Source organism: Alexandromys fortis, unplaced genomic scaffold, assembly GCF_014885135.2.
Source record: "Alexandromys fortis isolate MF-2015 unplaced genomic scaffold, M_Fortis_MF-2015_v1.1 scaffold_59, whole genome shotgun sequence".
NCBI classification, from domain to species: Eukaryota; Metazoa; Chordata; class Mammalia; order Rodentia; family Cricetidae; genus Alexandromys; species Alexandromys fortis.
In genome coordinates this window covers 9,804,156-9,825,383 of record NW_026067943.1, presented here as the reverse complement: position 1 = coordinate 9,825,383, position 21,228 = coordinate 9,804,156, and the positions used below count along the sequence as shown (strand labels likewise).

General features: G+C 35.5%; 1 protein-coding gene across 7 annotated transcripts in view; it reads left to right on the top strand.

Annotated features, from left to right (window-relative positions):
• The window catches only part of Wnk1 (WNK lysine deficient protein kinase 1), a 113,412-nt gene that overhangs the window by 57,577 nt on the left and 34,607 nt on the right, over nucleotides 1-21,228 (top strand). For 5 of the 7 annotated variants that reach the window (XM_050148650.1, XM_050148649.1, XM_050148648.1 and 2 more), the window contains exons 5-9: nucleotides 5,582-5,670; nucleotides 7,602-7,821; nucleotides 9,147-9,480; nucleotides 10,596-10,783; nucleotides 19,017-19,097. In XM_050148650.1, coding sequence (XP_050004607.1) covers nucleotides 5,582-5,670; nucleotides 7,602-7,821; nucleotides 9,147-9,480; nucleotides 10,596-10,783; nucleotides 19,017-19,097 — 912 coding nt within the window. Of the gene's footprint in view, nucleotides 1-5,581; nucleotides 5,671-7,601; nucleotides 7,822-9,146; nucleotides 9,481-10,595; nucleotides 10,784-13,496; nucleotides 13,755-16,024; nucleotides 17,264-19,016; nucleotides 19,098-21,228 lie in introns of all 7 variants that reach the window. The other 2 variants (XM_050148652.1, XM_050148651.1) reach the window with 2 other exon arrangements.

The following is a 21,228-nucleotide window of genomic DNA, read 5'->3' as shown; positions in this document are numbered from 1 at the left end:
AATATGGGTTAATAAAACAGTTTTATTGGCCACCTTGCCATTTACAATATGTTAAGGCCACAGTAGCTTCTGGGTATGTTTTATTACATTTAAAAGGATCCATCTGTGTCTAACTTGGAGTTATATTATTATTATATTATTATAACTAATATTAGTATAAACTAATACATTTAAGGATGGTGCTATACACAGTTACTGATTTTGCTTTATTTTCTATTTGTTTTATTAGCTAGTAGATAGAAATTACAATGTATAAAAACATGGATGTGTATGTTTGCATGAATAGGGTTAATAAGACAATTTAGGATCATCAATGATGAAAGCAGGTTTAGGAGAATTTCTTATGTCCTTCCTATATTGATATAGAAGTCAGTCTATATTTGCCATCTTAGTTTAGTATGTTACTGCTGGTAATTTAAACACATTTCCTTGAGATATTGTATTATGGATGGAGCCACAATTTTTTCTCATTAAGTTTTCTGTTGGTTTGGTTACTTTTCTGTAACATTTGAACTGTCTTCTCATACATAATCTAACTATTCAACCTGTTATACCAAAATCTGTTTCAGACAATTGCTTACCAATACTTTTTTAGGTATTTCTTCCCATTTAAAAGTTTACTTTATGTTGTATTGCTTTATTGTAAAAAACAAAAAGCCACTATAAAACAGAAAACTCAAATTTTCTACTATCAACTTTTAGTATAAGTCATCCATAAAATTGCTTAATTTTTTAATTACAATTTTACTCATTGTATGTGTGTATGTCTACAAACTCCTTGAATGCCACAGCACTTGTGTTTTTGTTTTTGTTTGATATAAGGTCTCCTGTAATCTAGGATGACCTTGAACTTACTTTGTAACCGCTGATGCTCTTGAATATCTGATCCTCTTGCTTCTACCACCTGGGTGGCAGGATTAGTCTGCAACCCTAGTTTCAGTTTATGCTGTGTTGGAGATCAATCCAGGGCTTCTTATGTGTTAAGCAAATACCGTACCAACTGAAATACAACTTCCATTTTCTATTTCCTTTAGCCTTAAATTTGAAATACCCCTCTTGTTCTATTACAGTAGCTTTTGACTATAGAAGTATTATTTTTGTTTTATTAGGATTATATGAAGAACATTTCCACTAAAATCAGTATTAAGACAAGTGTCTACGTTCCCCACTGCTACTAGTATAGTCTTAGCTAGAGCAGTAAGATAAATGAAAGTGTTAACAAATGATACAAATAGGAAAGGATGAAATAAAAGTATTTTTATTTGCAGATGATATGATTCTATGCATAAAAGATTTTAAAGCTTCCACCAGAAAACTCTGGCTACTGATAAACACATTCAGCAAAGTAGCAGAATATAAACTTTTTTGTTTGTTTTTTTGAGAAGCAGAATACAAATTTAAAACACAAAATTCAGAAGCCTTCTTAGATACCAGCAGCAAAAATATTAAGAAAGAAATCTGGGTAACAATCCTATTCATAGTAGCATGCAAATAATAATAATTTTGTAATAAATCTAATCAAGGAAGGGAAAATTTATACAATGAAAACTTAGACACTGAAGAAGACAACTGAAGATGTAAAGACTTCCCATACCCAATTAGTAGGATTGATATTATAAAAGTGGCCATTCTACCAAAAGCAATCTACAGATTACTGTGGTCATCATCAAAATTTTAAGACAAAACACTGTTGTAGGTATTACCATCCCTGCTATTTTTTACAAAGAGACTAAAGGGCACATTGGAGAAAAGAGAGCATCTTCAGCAAATTGTCCTAGTCAAGTTGGATGATTACATAAAGAGCAATGAAAGTAGATTTTTTTTTTTTTTTTTTCTCAGACAAGGTTTCTCTGTAGCTTTGGTGTCTGTCCTGGAACTAGCTCTTGTAGACCAGGCTGGCCTCAAACTTACCGAGATCCATTGCCTCTGCCTCCTGAGTACTGGGATTAAAGGCACTCTACTACACAGTTAGCTGCTATGAAAAATTAGCATCAGGAGCACAATTCTCCAAATCAGGGCTTGAAAGAATGCAATGGGTAATTAATGAGAATTAACCAAATCTGCATCTAATTTCTATGTTTAATGATTTTTTTTAACACTGAATCGCTCAGTATATAATTCTAGTGGATGCCTAAAACCAGTAATAATACTGAATCTTATAATACATTTTCACAGACTTAGTACACCTATAATAACGTTTAATATATGTAAATTAGACATAACAGGAAATAAGCAATAACTAATAGAAAATAAAAGATTGTATTAACATTTGGACAGAATCAAAACAAATATTAATATTTTCAGACTACAGTTGATTGCAAATAACTAAAGCAGTGAAAAGTGAAGCTACTGTATTTTATTTAGGATTGTGAGTGATTATGTACCTTTCTGTGATCCAGTTATACTAGCTTTATGTGTATTACTGAGACTATACAAATAATTAGAATTTATGTAACTTTCCTCTCTCATCTATGTATTTATAGAATTATACCACCACTTGTACAACATGTTGGTATATCTATTTGAATTTGTTTTGGAGGCTGTTTTTATTTTGGTTTGGGAGTTTTGTTTTTAGACAGGACCTTAGCTGGCCTAGAACTCACTGTTAAAGGCTATTATCAAACTTAAAGGAGTATATGACACTGTGCCTGGTACTGTCTCTTAATCCATATCATTACTAAAATGAAATTGCAATAAATACATACTGAGTCCTTTTCCTTCTAACTTACCTCCAAGATAGTGCCGTTTTGACCTGTTGCTGAAGGCTTTATTCACAAAGATATATTTATTTGCTTGCATTTTTAGACAGAGTCTTTCTAAATAACCCTGGATATCCTGGAACTCACTGTGCAGGCTGGCCCTCTAATTCAGAAATCCACTTGCCTCTGCCTTAAGAGTGCATGTGCCATCACATCTGGCCAAAGAATTTATATTTCATGAATACTCGGAACTATCACTGTGTGCTGAACAATTTTATGTCAACACGACACAAGCTGAAGTCATCTTAAAGAAAGGAACCTCAGTTAAGAAAATGACTGCATAAGATGGGCCTGTAGGCAAGACCTAGGACATTCTTAAAATTAGTGATTTATGGGCATGGGCTCAACCCATGTAGGTAGTACTGTCCTTGGGCTGGTTGTCTTGCGTTTTATATGAAAGTGGGCTGACTGGGTAGTGGTAGCACATGCCTGAGTTTGAGAACAGCCTCGTCTACAGAGCAAGTTCCAGTACAGACTCACAGAAAAACCCTGTCTGTGTCTCTGTCTCTGTCTCTGTCTCTCTCTCTCTCTCTCTCTCTCTCTCTCTCTCTTATGTATACAATATTCTGTCTGTGCGTATGCCTGCTGGCCAGAAGAGGGCACTAGACCCCATTACAGATGGTTGTGAGCCACCATGTGGTTGCTGGGAATTGAACTCAGGACCTTTGGTAGAGCAGGCAATGCTCTTAACGTCTGAGCCATCTCTCCAGCCCAAAAACCCTGTCTTGAAAAACCAAAAAAAGGTTTTTCTGAGCAAGACAGGAGGACCAAACTAGTAAGCAGCATCCATCAGCTCCTGCCTGTAGGTTCCTGCCTTGTTTTAGTACTGACTTTCTTTGATAATACTATGGAAGTGTAAGCCAAATAAACCCTTTCCTCCCCAAATTGCTTTGGTCATGGTGTTTCATTACAGGGATAGTAGCCCTAGCTAGGACACACAGTGATGCTATTTAGTTTCACATAGAGTCGGCTAATGAGTTTTCTTCTAAACTAATATTATTTCATGTGAGCCTGATTAATTTGCCCTTTATGCTTTTTATTAGTTTATTCATTTTGTTTTGAGACAGGGTCTCATGTAACTCAAGCTGACCTTTGAACTCTATGCAGTTTTCAGATGGGGCAGGTGGTTCAAGAGGACACTAGAAGATTACTGGGCACTAAGGAGTTTATTAGAAGAGGTTGTTTTTTGTCAAATCTGCGTGTATTGTAATCAGCAGGTAGGACACTTGTAACAATGAGGGAAAAAAGTTGTGAAAGCAAGAATTTGGTGAAGTTGCCTGGTAGGTTACTGTTGTAGGAGGCCACTTGTTTGTTCCTGACTTCTCAGCCCCAAAATAATCACACGAAAAACGTATTATTTGCAATACTGTTTGGCCAATAGCTTAAGTGTATTTCTGGCTGACTCATATTTTAAGTTAATCCATCTCCATTAATCTGTGTATCGCCACGAGGCTGTGGCTTACCGGGTAAAGTTCTGGGTCTTCTCCAGCAGGGCTACATGGCTTCTCCAAGCACTCTGCCTTCTCCCAGCACTCAGTTTAGTTTTCCCTGCCTACCTCTGTTCTGCCCTGCTATATGCTCAAGCCAGCTTTCTTTATTCATTAATGGTAATCACAGCATACAGAGGGGAATCCCACATCAGGTTACCTTTGGGGACTCATAGGTAGATTCTAGCCCAGAGCAGAAGGAAGACTACATAGCCTATGAAGAATGTCCACCAAGAAGATCTTTGTAGATATTGTGTATGAACTTGGTGGAGGTGGCCTTGTAACTAACCTAGCAGGAAAATGGCCAGAGGTACCAGGGTCAATTGGGGGAAGACAACCTGGTTGACTAAGCTGATTAATTTATCTACTCATGGTCTTGAACCCCATTTTGCTTCACATAGGATTATTAGAAACATTTTATGTTATTTTTATTTCCAGGAACCTACTGACAAACGAGAAATAGCATTGAAGAGACTCTGAGGAGAGTCCCTTTTCTGAAAAGAATCAAGATCTGAATGGCAAGGGAGGGAGTTTCTTTTTAGACCTTTTAAAGGATGGGGATGAGGAGTTAATTGATAGTAAGATTCTGTAGCCAGACTCTCATGATTCCCAGGCTGGATACAGGGAAGGGTATAAGGATAGTTGTGAAACATTTCCAGTGGTACCAGTAAGTTTTCTAGCTGGGGGCTCATAGATAGCACCCCAATAGGATGCCTGTTAATATTTGTGAGAGGCTCCTCCTGATCAGAGGCTTCATGCTGACATATTACTCCAAGGATAACCTTGAATGCCTGATCCTCCTGCCTCCGCTTCCCAAGTGTTGAATTTATAGACTTATACAACAGTTTTTGGTTCTTATTTTTCTGTTTTATTTATATAAAGTTACTCCTTAGTTATCCTGCCAAAACAATACTAACCCATAATTCTTTGTGTAAAGCTTTTAGAATAGTATCATATAATATGATGCTTACCAAACTCTGTAAATTCATACCTATCTCTGGGTTCAATGTCCAAATAAAGGCTGAATTAATCGATGTGTTAGTTTTCAAGATTGAGCACAAGATTTTCTAACCAATCAGAACACCTGGTTACCATTTTAAATGTAAGGAAAGATATTGTTATCAGCCTAAATTCTTTTTTTCTGTAATAGTAAGATCTGCCGTATTCCTTATTGTTTCTTGAGATTTCCACTTCCTACCTCTGATCCTTACATGGATTAGGTCCTGCATATACATCAGAAAAAAAGGCAAGGGATATTAAGAAGGCAGCCTGTTTAAAAAACAATCAAGATTCTCTTTTCATTAACATTTTTGTGACTATTTTTATGGATTTTAGGGAGTGAAGCCAGCCAGTTTTGACAAAGTAGCAATTCCTGAAGTGAAGGAAATTATTGAAGGATGTATCCGACAAAATAAAGATGAAAGGTAAGTTGCTTCTTTGACCCCTGGTGTTGGTTGAACAATGTGAGGTATATTTAATACTTGTGTTTCATTTTTCCATTCATAACATTTTTAAAAATTTTTAAAGATTGGATTCTTTCCATTGAAGCTACTCAGATTTGTTCTCTGTAACTGTAAAAATGTGACTTAGTGACGTTTAAGTAAGTTAAGTTTATGTTTAAACCAGAACCACCTTACACAGTCTCTACATTTTAATTTAGAAAACCCTACAGTAGAGTTCATTCTCCAATGCAAAAAATTGATTCCTTAATCATTCTCCCTCTGAAATTTGAAAGTAAAATAAAATCTTGGCTTTTGAAAATCAGCTTAGCTCTACAGGCCTTTATTTTCCTACCATTATACCAGGATTGAAAAAGAGCAAACCATTAAAAATTCCTTTGAGTAAACAGATTTTATGCAAGGCTTAGAAGAAGAGCTGCCTTAGTCATTTGTACAAACAATGCTTTTCTGAGAAGAGTGTCCAGTATCAGTTATGCAGTGTAGCTGATGGGTCGCCTGTAGGCTTAGCAAAGATAGATGATTATTTGAAAAATAATCTGCCTTACTTACCTCCATACCAGTCTAAAAACAAAAGGCACACCATCCTAAATTAATATAAACTGTAAATTGAGCATAACCTATCTCCTAAAATATGGCCACAATTGGCTATATCAGCCAAATTCAAGAATTTCATATCTTAACTCTTCTAGTCTCATGTTCTTTTCAAAACTTTGTTATTTAGAAGAGCTCTACATCATGATCTTTCAGACTGTTCAGCAGATAGTTATCTATGAGTTTCTGAGATACACAGCCCTTAGAAGCTCTTTTAAGACTTTTTTCAGTTTAAACAAAGGGATATTTGTTTTGAGTTTTAAAAACATAGTTTCATTTCTGGATGGGAAAGTTTCTTTGATTACTGGTATTTTGTATAAAGAAGATTGATTGTGGGGCTGGAGAGACGCCTAGGTGGTAAAGAGCACTAGCTGTTCTTCTAGAGGACCCTGGTTCAATTCCTGCACCCACATGGCAGCTCACAGCTGTCTGTAACTCCTGTTCCAGAATACCTAACACCCTCACACTAATGTACATAAAATCAATAAAATATTTTTAAAAAGATTGTTTTGCATCCAACCTTTGACTTGCCTAATCCACAAGTTGTTGATAAGGAATTGAAAGGATTTATTGTAGTAAATAAAGGTTGCTGTTATAGAAAGTACCAAACTAGAAAACAACAAATTTATGTTTTAGTTATGATTATATTATTTATAACTGTAAAACTTTGAGAAAGAATCATAACCTTCCTCTGCCTTCATTTTATAATAGTCAAGAAATGGTATTCCATTGTTATTGTTCAAGGACCAGAGAAGGTCCTACACAGTGTTTTGTTGTCATTGTTTTGGGTTGTGGGTTTTTTTTTTTGGGGGGGGGGTCTATGTTTCTGTGGTGTTTTGAAGCTTTGATATTCTGTGCATTATTTCCATAATAATTATTCTGACTAATGAAATTAGATCATTTGGTTTAAAAATTGTCTCTATCAGCTGTTAAAACAGATTGGCACAAGATGGTAGGCTGGGGATGAAGAAGTGCTTGTCTACCATGTGCAAGGTCCTGGATTCCGTTGCCAACACACACACACACACACACACACACACACACACACACACACACACAGCGCTGTAGCATTACCATTCAGATAGACTAATGTTAAGATGAATCACAAATTTTCCCTAGTTTTTCTATCATAGATTTTTTTCTCCTTAATTAAATAACAGTAAACACATTTAAAAGTCATTCTTATGCCTGTAAATGCTGTTAGTCTGAGGCCAGCTTGGGCAACATAGGAGATACAGTCTCAGAAAGAAAAATATCTTTTCAAACTAATGACTTCTTTTTTTAATTTTCTTTTTCTTTGAAAGATATTCCATCAAAGACCTTTTGAACCATGCCTTTTTCCAGGAGGAAACAGGGGTACGGGTAGAATTAGCAGAAGAAGATGATGGAGAAAAGATAGCTATTAAATTATGGCTGCGTATTGAAGATATTAAGAAATTAAAGGGAAAATACAAAGACAATGAAGCTATTGAATTTTCCTTTGATTTGGAGAGGGATGTACCAGAAGATGTTGCTCAAGAAATGGTAAATTGACCCTTAACTGTTGTAGATTTATGTATACTGATACCAATCGGGGAAAAACAAACATCTAATGAGTGTTATATGTTGCATATCTCATTAACATGAGGTTGTGTGATCCCGTATGTTTTGTCTTTGATAGGGGGATTTTTCTATGATTTTTCTTTAAGACCTTTCTTTGTATTTTTTGGTATTGTTTTGGTAATGTGGGTTGGTTTTTAGTCCTTTAAATTTTTTATTTGAGGAAAATAACATGTAATTATAAGTGAATGAATAAAATAGACTGAAATGTATTCTGGAGTCTTTCTTAAAACCTATAAAGGTGAATACTTGTAGCTGACTGTTGCTGACTTTAGTCAAAATGTGTTAGTTATGCTGTTTTGCTTTGGGAACATTGAATTTATGTTCTTCCTGTTCCCTGAGTGCTGAAATTACAGGTATAACCAATCAGACCAAGTTTGGAATTGTTTCTAAACATTGGTTAGCTTTTGATCCATCATTATAAACACTAGAGAGAGATACAGAATTATAAGGTATTTTCGCTTTGGTGGCTGGACAGGTAGCCCAGCAGTTACCCAAATTGAGCAGCTCACAACTGCTTATAACTCCAGCACCAGGGGATTGGATACCTCTGGCCTCTGTAGACACCTGTAATCACACATACAATTTAAATAATAAAAATAAATATTATGAAAACAGTTTTTACTTTGAATGGTGTTTTCAAGATCAAATCACTCTGATGTATCCTTACTTTAAATATGTGTAAAAGATCACTGTTCTAAAAGGAAACCCTTTTAGGAAAACCAAATCTAGGTATGCCCCAGTGCCTAAAATAGCCAATTATTATACAAAGGTAGTCATAAAATAACCTTACTAGGTAGGATTTATTAAAAAAAACAAACAACAAAAAACTATTCAGAAGTAGAAAAGGGGTCAGATATGAAAGAGGTATTTCTTTTTTATTAATTTTATGTAATGTTATATAGAAATGGTGGTATCCACTCTTTGTTTACCACAATTGTGGGGAAATATATAATGCAGACTGGTAATTTTACTGTATGGTGAAGAAGAATCTTAAGGTCTCTGATGTTAGTGGCACACATCTGTAATTCCAGTACTTGAAAACTGAGGCAAGAGGATTTCAAGTTTGAGACCAACTGTAAAATTGGTCTCAAACATTATAAAACTTGAAAAAAAATACATGCACCCCTCCAAAATGACTAACCTACTTTTCTACAGTGCCTTTTGTTTGTTCATTTGTTTGTTTCATTTTGTTTTGAAGTAACTTTCTCTAAATATCCTTTTTCTTAATATACCCTTTTATTCTGTAGGTCGAGTCTGGGTATGTCTGTGAAGGTGATCATAAGACCATGGCTAAAGCTATCAAAGACAGGGTGTCATTAATTAAGAGAAAACGAGAGCAGCGGCAGTTGGTGCGAGAAGAGCAAGAAAAAAGAAAACAGGAAGAGAGCAGTCTCAGACAGCAGAATGAACAACCACCAAGTGTTTCCCAAGCAGGAATTCAGCAACTCTCTTCTGCTAGCACCGGCATACCAACTGCTCCCACCACTTCTGCTTCAGTTTCTACACAAGTAGAGCCTGAAGAACCTGAGGCAGATCAACATCAACAGCTACAGTATCAGCAGCCTAGTATATCTGTGTTATGTAAGTGTTAGGAGAAGTAAGCAAAGTGCTAGTGATGCTTTTGATTATTTTCGTTCTTGTACTCATTATAAATAGAAGGGTGAAACACTGAGAAAATGTGCTTAAGATAGAAGGGTATTTGAAAACTTCTAGTGTCTTGACATTTTGAGTTTGTAGGTTATTTATCTATTTTATTTAGTTCCTTCAAGTTAAATTTGCAAATAATGAAGGGTAAATAAATTTTGCTATTTATAATTGAAGCTGTTAATCTGGTTTCAACTCTTAGCAAAACTACCTAGGAGACCAAAGATTGATGAGACCAGTGCTCAGTAATTGAATTAAATATTTAACATCAAGTAAACACAGGTCTCCACAGAATAAGACCTCGAAGTTGAATTCAATTTAAGATGATATCATTCAGTGACAATCAGAAATTTTTTGTTTTGTTATTGCTGTTTTGTTTTTATTTTGGAGACAGGGTTTCTCTGTGTACCCTCAGCTCTCCTGGAACTATATCTGTTGATCAGGTTGGAATTGAACTCAGAGATCCACCTTCCTCACCTTTCAAATGCTGGGATTAAAGGCGTGCACTACTACTGTGTGACAAGAAATTTTTTTTAAGATTACTACTGTTTTGCACAAGTCTCTCATTTAAATGTAGACAGGTACTTAATTGTCTCAAGTGCCACGTTGACCCTAAGTCAGAATCTCTTGTTTGTAGCCACATCTGTTGTCAACAACTTTGAGAGAGCAAAAATAAGCTCAAACTCTCTGACTTCCAGTCAAGGTGAAACAGGCTCACATCTTAATAAGACTGCTATTCTTTTGGTTTTGCTTTGTTTTGTTTTTTGGGTTTTTTTTTGGTTTTTCAAGTCGGAGTTTCTCCGTGTAACTTTGGTTCATGTCCTGAAACTCATTCTGTAGACCAGGCTGGCCTTGAACTCAGAGATTCACCTGCCTCTGCCTACTGAGCATTGGGATTAAAAGCGAGCTCCACCTCCACTGGCCTATTCAGTTTCTAAAATTTACTCCAGATTTTAACAAAGAAATAACCAATAACATTAATGTAATAAGTCTACAATGTAAACTTCTCCCTCTTCCATCTCCCACCCTCTAATGATTCATTTATCCTTCAGCTGATGGAACAGTTGACAGCGGTCAGGGATCATCTGTCTTCACAGAATCTCGAGTGAGCAGCCAACAGACAGTTTCCTATGGCTCCCAACATGACCAGGCGCATTCTACTGGCACAGCACCAGGGCATACAGCTTCTAGTATCCAAGCACAATCTCAGCCTCATGGGGTGTATCCACCCTCAAGTATGGTGAGTAAATGCATAAGAAAATGTAATATTGAAATGATAGCCAATACGTAATCTTCAGATTATTTCTTATGTCATTTAGGTAGTAATGCGAGTCTAAGGTAGAAAATCTAAATGGTCTAGTCAGTCTTTGTTGTCTGTGATTTTCATGTGGGTGGATTTAAATAGTAAAATGCTTAAAATTTTTATCTGTACTGAACACGTACAGACTTTTCTTGATATATTCCCTAGTAATACAACAAATTTTAAATGCCTTTAGAATTGAATTGGGTATTATAAGTAATCTAGAGATTATATGCAAATACTATGATAATCTATATAAAAGATTTGGACAACTGCAGATTTTTGTTTCTGTTGGGGTGGCTTGGAACCAACTCAGCATAGAGACTGAAGGTTGATGTTATTTATAAAGGAAATAAGTTTATAAGGGTATAACCAGAGGAGTTTAGTAACATACACATTAACAAGTGAGAATTAGCTGAACTTCAAACACAAAGTACAGTAAGACTGAACTGCACTCTCTTCACCTAGGAATTAAATCTGTTCAAAGTGGCATAAACTAGATACAACAAATGATTTATGGGTGGAGCGAGACTTTAAAATTTTTTTTGAAAGTAACAAGTGTTTTCTATAAGATTTTCTTTTGTACAAAAACCAGGTAAGACCTTCCACACTATAAATAGAATGTTGCATGTGAGTATAGAGTAAAGGAATCTTTTATTGTATGACCTCTGACTAATTTATTGCTTGTATTTAGTTGATCATCAGTTGCTATGCGTGTTCCTTTCCCAGTATATGTTCATTTACCTTTTCCTTTATTTGGTATTTATTTTATTACCAGTTTATTTTCAGAGTCAGCTTACAGAAGTAATAAATTTATTGGAATATGATGTATATGCACATTGTCCTTTTGCAATAGTGAAAGTTAAATTAGATGAATAATAAAATATCCCCATTTATTTTTTTGCTGACTCTCTGTGAGGTATTCAGAGGAAAAAAAGATCATATACTTCAGAAAGGAATTAGATGATAACTGTTCACTTTATATCACTTGTTAGTACAATCTCTAAGCAGACTGATTTTCTTCCCTCCTTCCCAGAAGGCTTTTAATCCGAGCTTTGTAGAATTCTATGTCTTCATTAAGTGGAAAAAAAAACTTTTCAGGAAAATACTTTAACTCATAAAAGATGTTTGTTTTGGAGTCCATTAATGGATCAGTTCTGCTTTGGACTTAGGTCCCAAGATGAATGGCCACATTAATTCAAAGAAAAGTACCACTAATTTATACTAACCTTTTAACAATCTGTTCTTAACCTAAGTAGGGCAAATGACCTTGGGTGATTTATTTCAATATACTGACAAATATTAGTTGTCAGCACTTCTTCAGCTTCCTCATCATGGGGGTTATGTCTTTTTTTTTTTTTTTTTTTTTTTGAAGAGAAATAGGATTGATCATTCATCCACATATTAAATGCTCAAGCCATTAACATTAGCTGTATTTATTTGTTGTTCTAAAATTAGACTGTCTCTAACTTTTTGATGATAGTCTTCTATTAGAGTGATTATAAAGAATTACAAATATTTAGAATAATAAAACATTTTATAATCCTATTATTTTTTTCATTTCAAGAATTTACTATGCCTAAGAGAAAATTTAAAAAGAGAGACAAAGGTAAAAATTGATATATACTGATGAACTCCAAGTTTGGCTAAAAGCCTTTCTTTCTTTCTTTCTTTCTTTCTTTTTTTTTTTTTTTTTTTTTTGGATTTTCGAGACAGAGTTTCTCCATAGCTTTTTTGGTTCCTGTCCTGGAACTAGCTCTTGTTAACCAGGCTGGCCTCGAACTCACAGAGATCCGCCTGCCTCTGCCTCCCGAGTGCTGGGATTAAAGGCTTACGCCACCACCGCCCGGCTGGCTAAAAGCATTTCTTTGCAGCCAGTTTTGTAGAATAAAGATCATAAACTTGCTCCAGGCCCCCTCACAATATTAGACCAGCTCTGTAGCTATGTTTTAAACCCTTTCTCTTAGGGCACTACAAACTTTGTAAGTTTAAACTGAATTTATCATATGGGGGAGGGGTTAATCTTTAGAGATTCAAATTGAAGGCATTTCTCCCACTGACTCCTTTATAAAGGTACAAAGTATTTCTAATACCTAGTGGTAAATGTCAGAAAGCTGTTCTTTTTCTTCTATTTGATGATGACTTTTTAACCTTTGTAGAGAAAGTTACAAGTGTATCTTGTAGACTATCTTCTAAAATAGAAAAGTTTTTTCCTCAAGTTTTTAGAGCTCTTGCAAATAATCTACTCCTAAAATCTTCCCAAATTTTATACTTCAGTAAATTTATTCTTATACTTTTACTAAGGTTTTAGAACTATAGTTCATTGTTACTTGTGTGGTACCCTATTAGTCAGTTTTTATTAATTCATGCACTTAATAGTTGATATTACTTCAAAATAGTCAAGATAATAGTTGATCTTTTGTTCATACGAGAAAACCTGCAAAAAAAACACCAAAACAGGGAGGCTAGTTATGATATACCAGCTGTGCTTTGTAGAATTATGTCTCACCTAAACATTTCTTTTTTTTTTTTTAACTTTGCAGAGTTGGGGAGGGTAGAACATTTCTTTGTTTACTATGCCCTATTATCACTGTACATTTGGTTATTTTGTTTTCAAAGTACTGTTTTTCATGTGTGTTTGTTTTCTGTTTAGCCTCGTCGTGGCCGTAGCATGTCGGTTTGTGTTCCCTATCTTTCTGCTGTTCCCTCTCTATCCCGCATCTCTCCCAGTGCTCCTTCTACCCCACCACCAGTGCTGTCTGCACCTCTTTGTCCTTCCCTCCTTCGGACTGCCCCTGAGGAAACTTTTGCTGAAAAACTCTCTAAAGCATTGGAGAGTGTCCTGCCTATGCATTCTGCCTCTCAGCGCAAGCATCGACGCTCCAGCCTGCCTTCCCTCTTTGTCACTACTGTATGTAAATGTAAACTTCCTGACAAGTGAAAAACTATTACCAATGAATACATCCAGGCATTGAAAATTTGATTAAAGAGCCAAACTAAACTACTAGCTTGGTTATATGTTGTGCTTTTAGGATAACAGCTATTCCTATAGAAAACATTTTTTAAAGAATACTTTAAATGAGAATAAAAAGCAAGGAGGCAATGAAATTTTGTTTAATAGCACATATCAGTATAGCTTTTATTATACTCAACTAGCTTCCATTGATAAAAGGGTTTGAATTTTTATATCTTAGCAAAACTATGTGTATTACTCATTATTAAACTCATTATTAGCCTAATCAAAATGGATTCTACCAAACATTAACCAAATGTGTTCTCTCCTCAATTTATTCTTCAAGGATACAACTAGTTGAATCCTTTGTATTTTAAAACCAAGTCAGTTGAGGAGTAAAAATTGATTTTAATTGTATAAAATGATATGTCAGGAAGCTAAAAGGCTGTTCCCTCTTTGGGAGGTACTTTTTCGCTCCAAAGATTACATAAGATTGGGCATAGACTCTACTGAATACATTAGATAAACATATAGCATATATAACTTTTCTTGTCTCCACTAATGTCTATGAAGCTACACAACTTCTCAAATTACTTTAGTTGCTGTAAGACCTTGCTTGCTACTTTTCCAAACAGAAAATATAGTTAATATTCTGAACTAGTGTCACCAGAATTTTAAGATATTTAGTTAGGAAAATGACTACCTATATTATGGCTTTAGGATAAAACTTGAATAATCAATAAAATGTTAGCATTTTATTCCTAGCAGGAGGAAGAAATGGCTCAGTGACTAAAGTACTGCACAAGAATGGAGTGCAGATCCCCAGAACCTATGTAAAGCCTGGCGCAGTAGTTCACATTCATAATCCCAGTTTTCCTGGGGTGAGAAGGGAAACAGACTCTTCAGAATCTCACAGCCTTCCAGCCTGTTGAACAGAGATATGTCTCAAACAAATTGGATAGTGAGGGCCAACACCTGATGTTGTCCTCTGACCCTTCCCCCACCACACCCATTTTTGTGTTGTTAAGGATTATAACCTGGACCCTTGCATATGCTAGACAAGCTCTCTATTGAGCTATATCCCTAGCCTAAAACCAATATATTTTAAAAAGGAGTTCAGTCCTTGGTAGAGAATTATGTGCATTGCATTTGGCAAGCTGCGATTCTAAGCTCAGTCTTAATTCTGGAAACAAAAATTGCTATCAAATTGATTTTGCTATTATTTATTACCTCCATTTTATCTGATTTGTCAGAATTAGAAAATTCATGGTGTTCAACCCTTATTAATGTTCAGAAGAATGATTCGGCATCTCTAACATTTTGTAGTAAAACTATTAATTGTAGTTTTGGATACAGAAAGGAAGAAAACTAGTCACTTATCCTTTTGTTGTCTTTTTTTTTTTTTAAGATGATGTCTCATATAATAGCCCCTGTCTCAGTTTCTTTTTTATTCTTTTCTAAAGATTCATTCATTCATTATGTGTACAATGTTCTGTCTGCATGTATGCCTGCAGGCCAGAACAGGGCACCAGATCTCATTACAGATGGTTGTGAGCCACCATGTGGTTTCTGGGAATTGAACTCAGGACCTCTGGAAAAACAGTCAATGTTCTTAACAGTAGAGTCTATCTCTCCCGCCCCCACCTCAGCTTCTTAAGTCCTAACATTATATAAGTGTGCACCATTGAACTTGACTTGTCTTATACCATCTACCAGAGATCCCATTTGATTTATACTATTACAAATTTCTTCTGATCATTTACTCTTAATTGATGAAAATAATGCTGAAGCCTCTAATAGACTACTATGGAACAGTAGCTTAAATTAAAGTATATTTTTAATTATAAAAATAGTAGGATTCTTTGTTGTCCTGTAATATTTTAACTTTAGGTTTTTCCATTAACAAAACTTTAAGAATGAACACATTTATTATAGATAAATAGAATAATCATTTAGGAAGTTTACTTCATACCTTTGCTTTGGGAGAGCAGATTTGTGGAAAAATAGCTGTTTTTTTTCATTCAAGGAAGTACCAAAGATTGACTTTATTGACCCTGGATGTATTTAATGGATTTTTACTATACACATAATTTCCAAAAGCATTGTTAATTATTAAAATTTGAGTGTGGCCACTTCATGGGGTTACACAGAACTATCCAGCTATGCATGTCTGATGTAATTTCACTTACTGAATGTATGAATTACTTGTCTTATTCATGTTGATACAGCCTCAGTCCATGGCGCATCCGTATGGGGGGACCCCAACATACCCAGAATCACAGATATTTTTCCCAACTATTCATGAACGTCCAGTTTCTTTTTCACCACCTCCCACCTGTCCACCGAAAGTAGCCATTTCCCAACGACGTAAGAGCACCTCCTTCCTGGAAGCCCAAACTCGCCACTTTCAACCCCTGCTGAGGACTGTTGGCCAAAATCTTCTTCCACCTGGTGGCAGCCCAACTAACTGGACACCAGAGGCCATAGTTATGTTTGGTACTACAGCCGGTAGAGTAAATAGAGATCTATGTGAGATGCAGGCCCAACCTGTGTTTGAGCCAGCCCAGATTTACAGTGACTATAGACCTGGACTAGTACTGGCAGAAGAAGCTCACTATTTTATTCCTCAGGAAACAGTATATCTAGCTGGGGTGCATTACCAGACCCAGGTGGCAGGACAGTATGAGGGCATTTCATACAACTCACCAGTACTGTCAAGTCCTATGAAACAGATACCTGAACAGAAGCCAGTGCCCGGGGGCCCTGCCTCAAGTTCTGTCTTTGAATTTCCATCTGGACAGGCTTTCCTGGTAGGACACCTTCAGAATTTAAGATTAGATTCTGGACCGAGTCCAGCATCACCCCTCTCTAGTATTTCTGCGCCTAACAGTACAGATGCTACACATTTGAAATTTCACCCTGTCTTTGTTCCTCATTCTGCGCCAGCTGTGTTAACTCATAACAGTGAGAACAGAAGCAACTGTGTATTTGAATTTCATGCTCAGACACCAAGTTCTTCTTCAGGAGAAGGAGGTGGGATTTTACCTCAGCGTGTTTACCGAAATCGACAGGTTGCAGTGGACTCAAGTCAGGAAGAACTGCCTCCTCAGTCAGTTGGATTGCATTGTCATCTGCAGCCTGTTACTGAAGAACAGCGTAATAACCATGCCCCAGAATTGACCATTTCTGTGGTTGAGCCTATGGGACAGAACTGGCCAATAGGAAGCCCAGAATATTCAAGTGATTCCTCTCAAATTACTTCTTCAGATCTCAGTGATTTTCAGTCACCTCCCCCTACAGGGGGAACAGCTGCACCTTTTGGCTCTGACGTCTCATTGCCCTTTATTCGCCTGCCTCAGACAGTGTTACAAGAATCCCCACTTTTCTTCTGTTTCCCCCAAGGAACCACAACTCAGCAGGTCTTATCTGCCTCATATTCTTCAGGAGGAGCTACACTCCATCCACAGGTTATAGGAAAACTTTCACAATTCTTTTAAACTACCCTGTTTTTCACTAGTGCATTTAAATATTCTATCTCATGTCCCTGGATCATGGATTTATGAGGAATGTTGTTTATTTTCTTAATAGAATTTTTTGTCGTTATAAATATTTGTACTAAAGAATGAACTATAAAGCAGAAACTACCTGGTTTGCCTGTGATTATAGTCATCAGAATTAATGACTAATCTCTATGTGGAAATTTACCTTAGTAATGAAAATGTAATTTGTCTATTTTGATTATTTAGATACAGTAAAACGATTTAGTATAATTTCTTCCTCTAAATAAGCTTTTAAAAATTAAAGAAGTATAACCTTAAAGCAAAATGGGAAGTAGCAAAAACTTTTTGGTGTAATGTTAAGAAACACAGAGCCTTTCATTATAAGTAGAACTTAAGAAAACACATCTTATGAGTTTGGCTTAACAAATGAAGGTGTAGTTTTGAAATGGTATCAATCAGACCACTGTATTAAGGACCCAAATGTAACATTAATCATTTAAGGACTATGTCAAATTTTAACAACTGGTAGAGTCTATTGTGTAATGATTTTATTGGGTTTTGCATGAATTTATAATAATGGATTGCAAAGGCCAGGAACAGTAGTGTCTCAGGCTTTGTTCTCTGAATATATTTAAAAATTTAGCCACACGTACACGAGCATACATACACAAATATAAAAAGAGACAGAATTAAAGAAGTTATGACTATTTCATATACTCTTTAGGTATATCCATTACTTGGAATAGTGGTAAGAAGCAGAAGGGCCCTGAAACTTAGATAGTGTGGGCATGCTGTATGCTTACATTATCTTTCAAGCTTTGCAAAGAAAAAAAAATTAAAATAAACAATTTAAATTTTCATTGAGTGTGATATATCCCTATAAACATTGAAGAACCTCTTCTAAATTGAATTGAAACCATAAAGGTAGCCTTTTCATTTTCTTAACATATGTCGGTGTGCATAGTATACATGCATTCATTTCCCCAACATATATTCTTGTACTCTATTCTCAGTTAATATAGACTTCTTGTTAAATGGAATAAGCTGTTCAGTTTCTCAGACCCAACATAGTTCACATTCTCTGGGTTGGTTAATCCTTTGTTCTGAATGGGGACTTGTATGGTCATTACAGAATTTTTAGTAGCATCTTATAGCCATTTCCCCTAGTTTTGACAATTAGAATGTCTTCAAATGTTTCCATGTTATCTGAAGCAACCATTACATACCTGTTGAGAAATTGGTTTTTAACAGACATTTGACTTTATCAGTTACTATGACTACAAGAAATAGGAAAAGATAGCCAAATTAGCACTTTTGAATGTGGTTTTTATTTAATTATCCAGATTAAATGTTTTCATGTTGCTATCTTAACACATTTTTATTTTCCTGTGACAATTTTATTATTGAATCTAACTATTCAAGCCAGCTAAAACTTTAGCCACCATTAATAGTAAGTTTTTAACATCAGTGTGTTTGTGTTTTTGTTTGACTTTTTTTTTTTTTTACCTGAGATGTGATCAGAAATGTTCTATGATCTTTTTCCTAAACTTATCTTACAAAACAAAACAAAACAAAAAACCCTAGAGGTCTGTCTTGTATTACACTACCAAACTGTTTCATTTCAATCAAGCAGTCTTCTGAGGATCTGAAGTATTTATACAAAAGTGTAACTTTCATGTGCATAAACCTTCTCTAATTTGTATTTGCTTTTTTATTTCAGGCACAGGGGCAGAGCCAGGGCCAGCCATCAGGTAGCTTAGCAGGGGTTCTATCATCACAACCTGTCCAACATCCTCAACAGGTAAGAATGTTATGGTGTTACATTATGTTTTATCAGTGGCTAAAAGCACTTACTTTTTGAGCCAGATTGCTGATATAAATGGCTTGATAACTTTTTGGAGAACAATTAAGTGATGTAACATTTCTGGTATTTAGTAGTAGTTTAGGATATCTTTCATTTTGGTTAATGTACTTATAACTATTAAACAATTTACTAGGTATATGTTGAAATTTAGAAGAATTGTTACATAATTTATCTTCTTAATGGTTGTATTCATGAGGTAAACTATACAAAGAATATTGTTTCTATTTATCTTTTATGACTTGTTCACATATGGGAATTTTGTCACCTTTAATCCCAGCATTTGGGAGACAGAGGCCTGGTGAATTTCTGAGTTCAAGGCTAATTTGCTCTACAAAGCAAGTTCCTTGACAGCCAGACTACAAAGAAACCTTACCTCCAAAAAGAAGGGGAAAAGGGGACATTTTGTCATTATAGCCTCCCATGGTTCATGCCTTGGATAGTGAACTTGTTTTTATTGGTTATTAGTGGGATAGTATATCATATTTTGCACTATAAGGGAATGAATGAAAACCTAAAGAACAAAATAAACTTTATTTTCCTTAAAGGAAATGGAGTGATGGCTCACTAGTTAAGAGTATGTAGCCAGGTAGTGGCCACACAGCAATTGGGAGTCAGAGGGAAGTAGATTTCTGTGAGTTTCAGGCCAGCCTGGTCTACACAGCAAGTTCCAGGATAGGCTCCAAAGCTATACAGAGAAACCCTGTCTTCCCCTCACCCCACCCCAGAAAGAAAGAAAGAAAGAAAGAAAGAGAGGGAGGGAGGGAGGGAGAGAGAGAGAGAGAGAGAGAGAGAGAGANAGAGAGAGAGAGAGAGAGAGAGAGAGAAAGGAAAGAAAGAAAGAAAGAAAGAAAGAAAGAAAGAAAGAAAGAAAGAAAGAAAGAAAGAAAGAAAGAGTATTGTTATTCCAAAGGACCCAGGTTCAGTTCCAAGGACTAACACTATGGTTAACAACCATATGTAACTCTAATTCCAGGGTACCCTCTTCTGGCCTCCTCAGGTATTAATCATTCCATTCATGTTTAACATGTACATACATGCAGGCAAAACACATAAAGAAAACAAAGAGCAACTACGACAGGAAGTTTTTTGTTTTGTTTTCAAGAAAGGGTTTCCCTGAGTAGCCCTTTCTGTCCTGGAACTCCCCCTGTAGACCACACTGGTCTTAAACTTGCAGATCTGCCAGTCTTCACCTCCCAGTTACTGGGATTAAAGGCAAGTACCTCCATGCCCTGTCTGATTTATTTATTTATTTTTGACCTGGGAGGTTTTGTCCCAGAAGATCTGAGGAATTCAAGACATGAGTTTAAAAAGAGCCAAACATCAATAAAATAGCTGATCTTAAAATTCAAATAGTTTATCAATACTTTTTCTTAGCAGACTTTAATTTAGAGGAAATCATTCATTTTGAACAATTTGTTAGTTGTTTCAAGCAAGATTTATACTCATCTGTTTAATATGATAAACTATTTCATTGATAGTTCTACTATAATTTTAATGACCATATTGTAAAGTGACTTCTAATTTTTAAAACAAAGGCTTCCATTATTATAAATGGCCTTTTTTAATACACTAGGTGGCCATATGGTCACTTCATCTTTATGGAGGTTAGTAAGATGACGGGTTAGTAAGATGACTCAGTTTGGTAAAGTTTCTCTCTCTCTCAATGCTCTTGCCTCTGCCTCCCAAGTACAAGAATTAGAAGCATGAGCCACACACATCTGAATCACAGTAACATTTTAATTTGCTTATATTTCGATATAGACCAACACTATTAAAAGGAAAACATTTATATTCTGTGCTTTTCCTTTTCTAAAGAAATGTGTCAACTGTCTTAAATACATACTTATGTTTACATACATACATATAAATATTAGCAAATAAAGGAGAATGTGAAATAAATCATCAAGTTCAACACTCAAAGTATGTGGGGATAAAGTAGCATAATACTATAAATAAATGTTAAGTTGAAATAGTAATATGTCCAAATGTGATTATGTGCACTTGGCATGCCAACTTTTAGGAAACTTACAGCAGAATCATAAGTTCCAGGCCATCCTGGGCTGCCTAG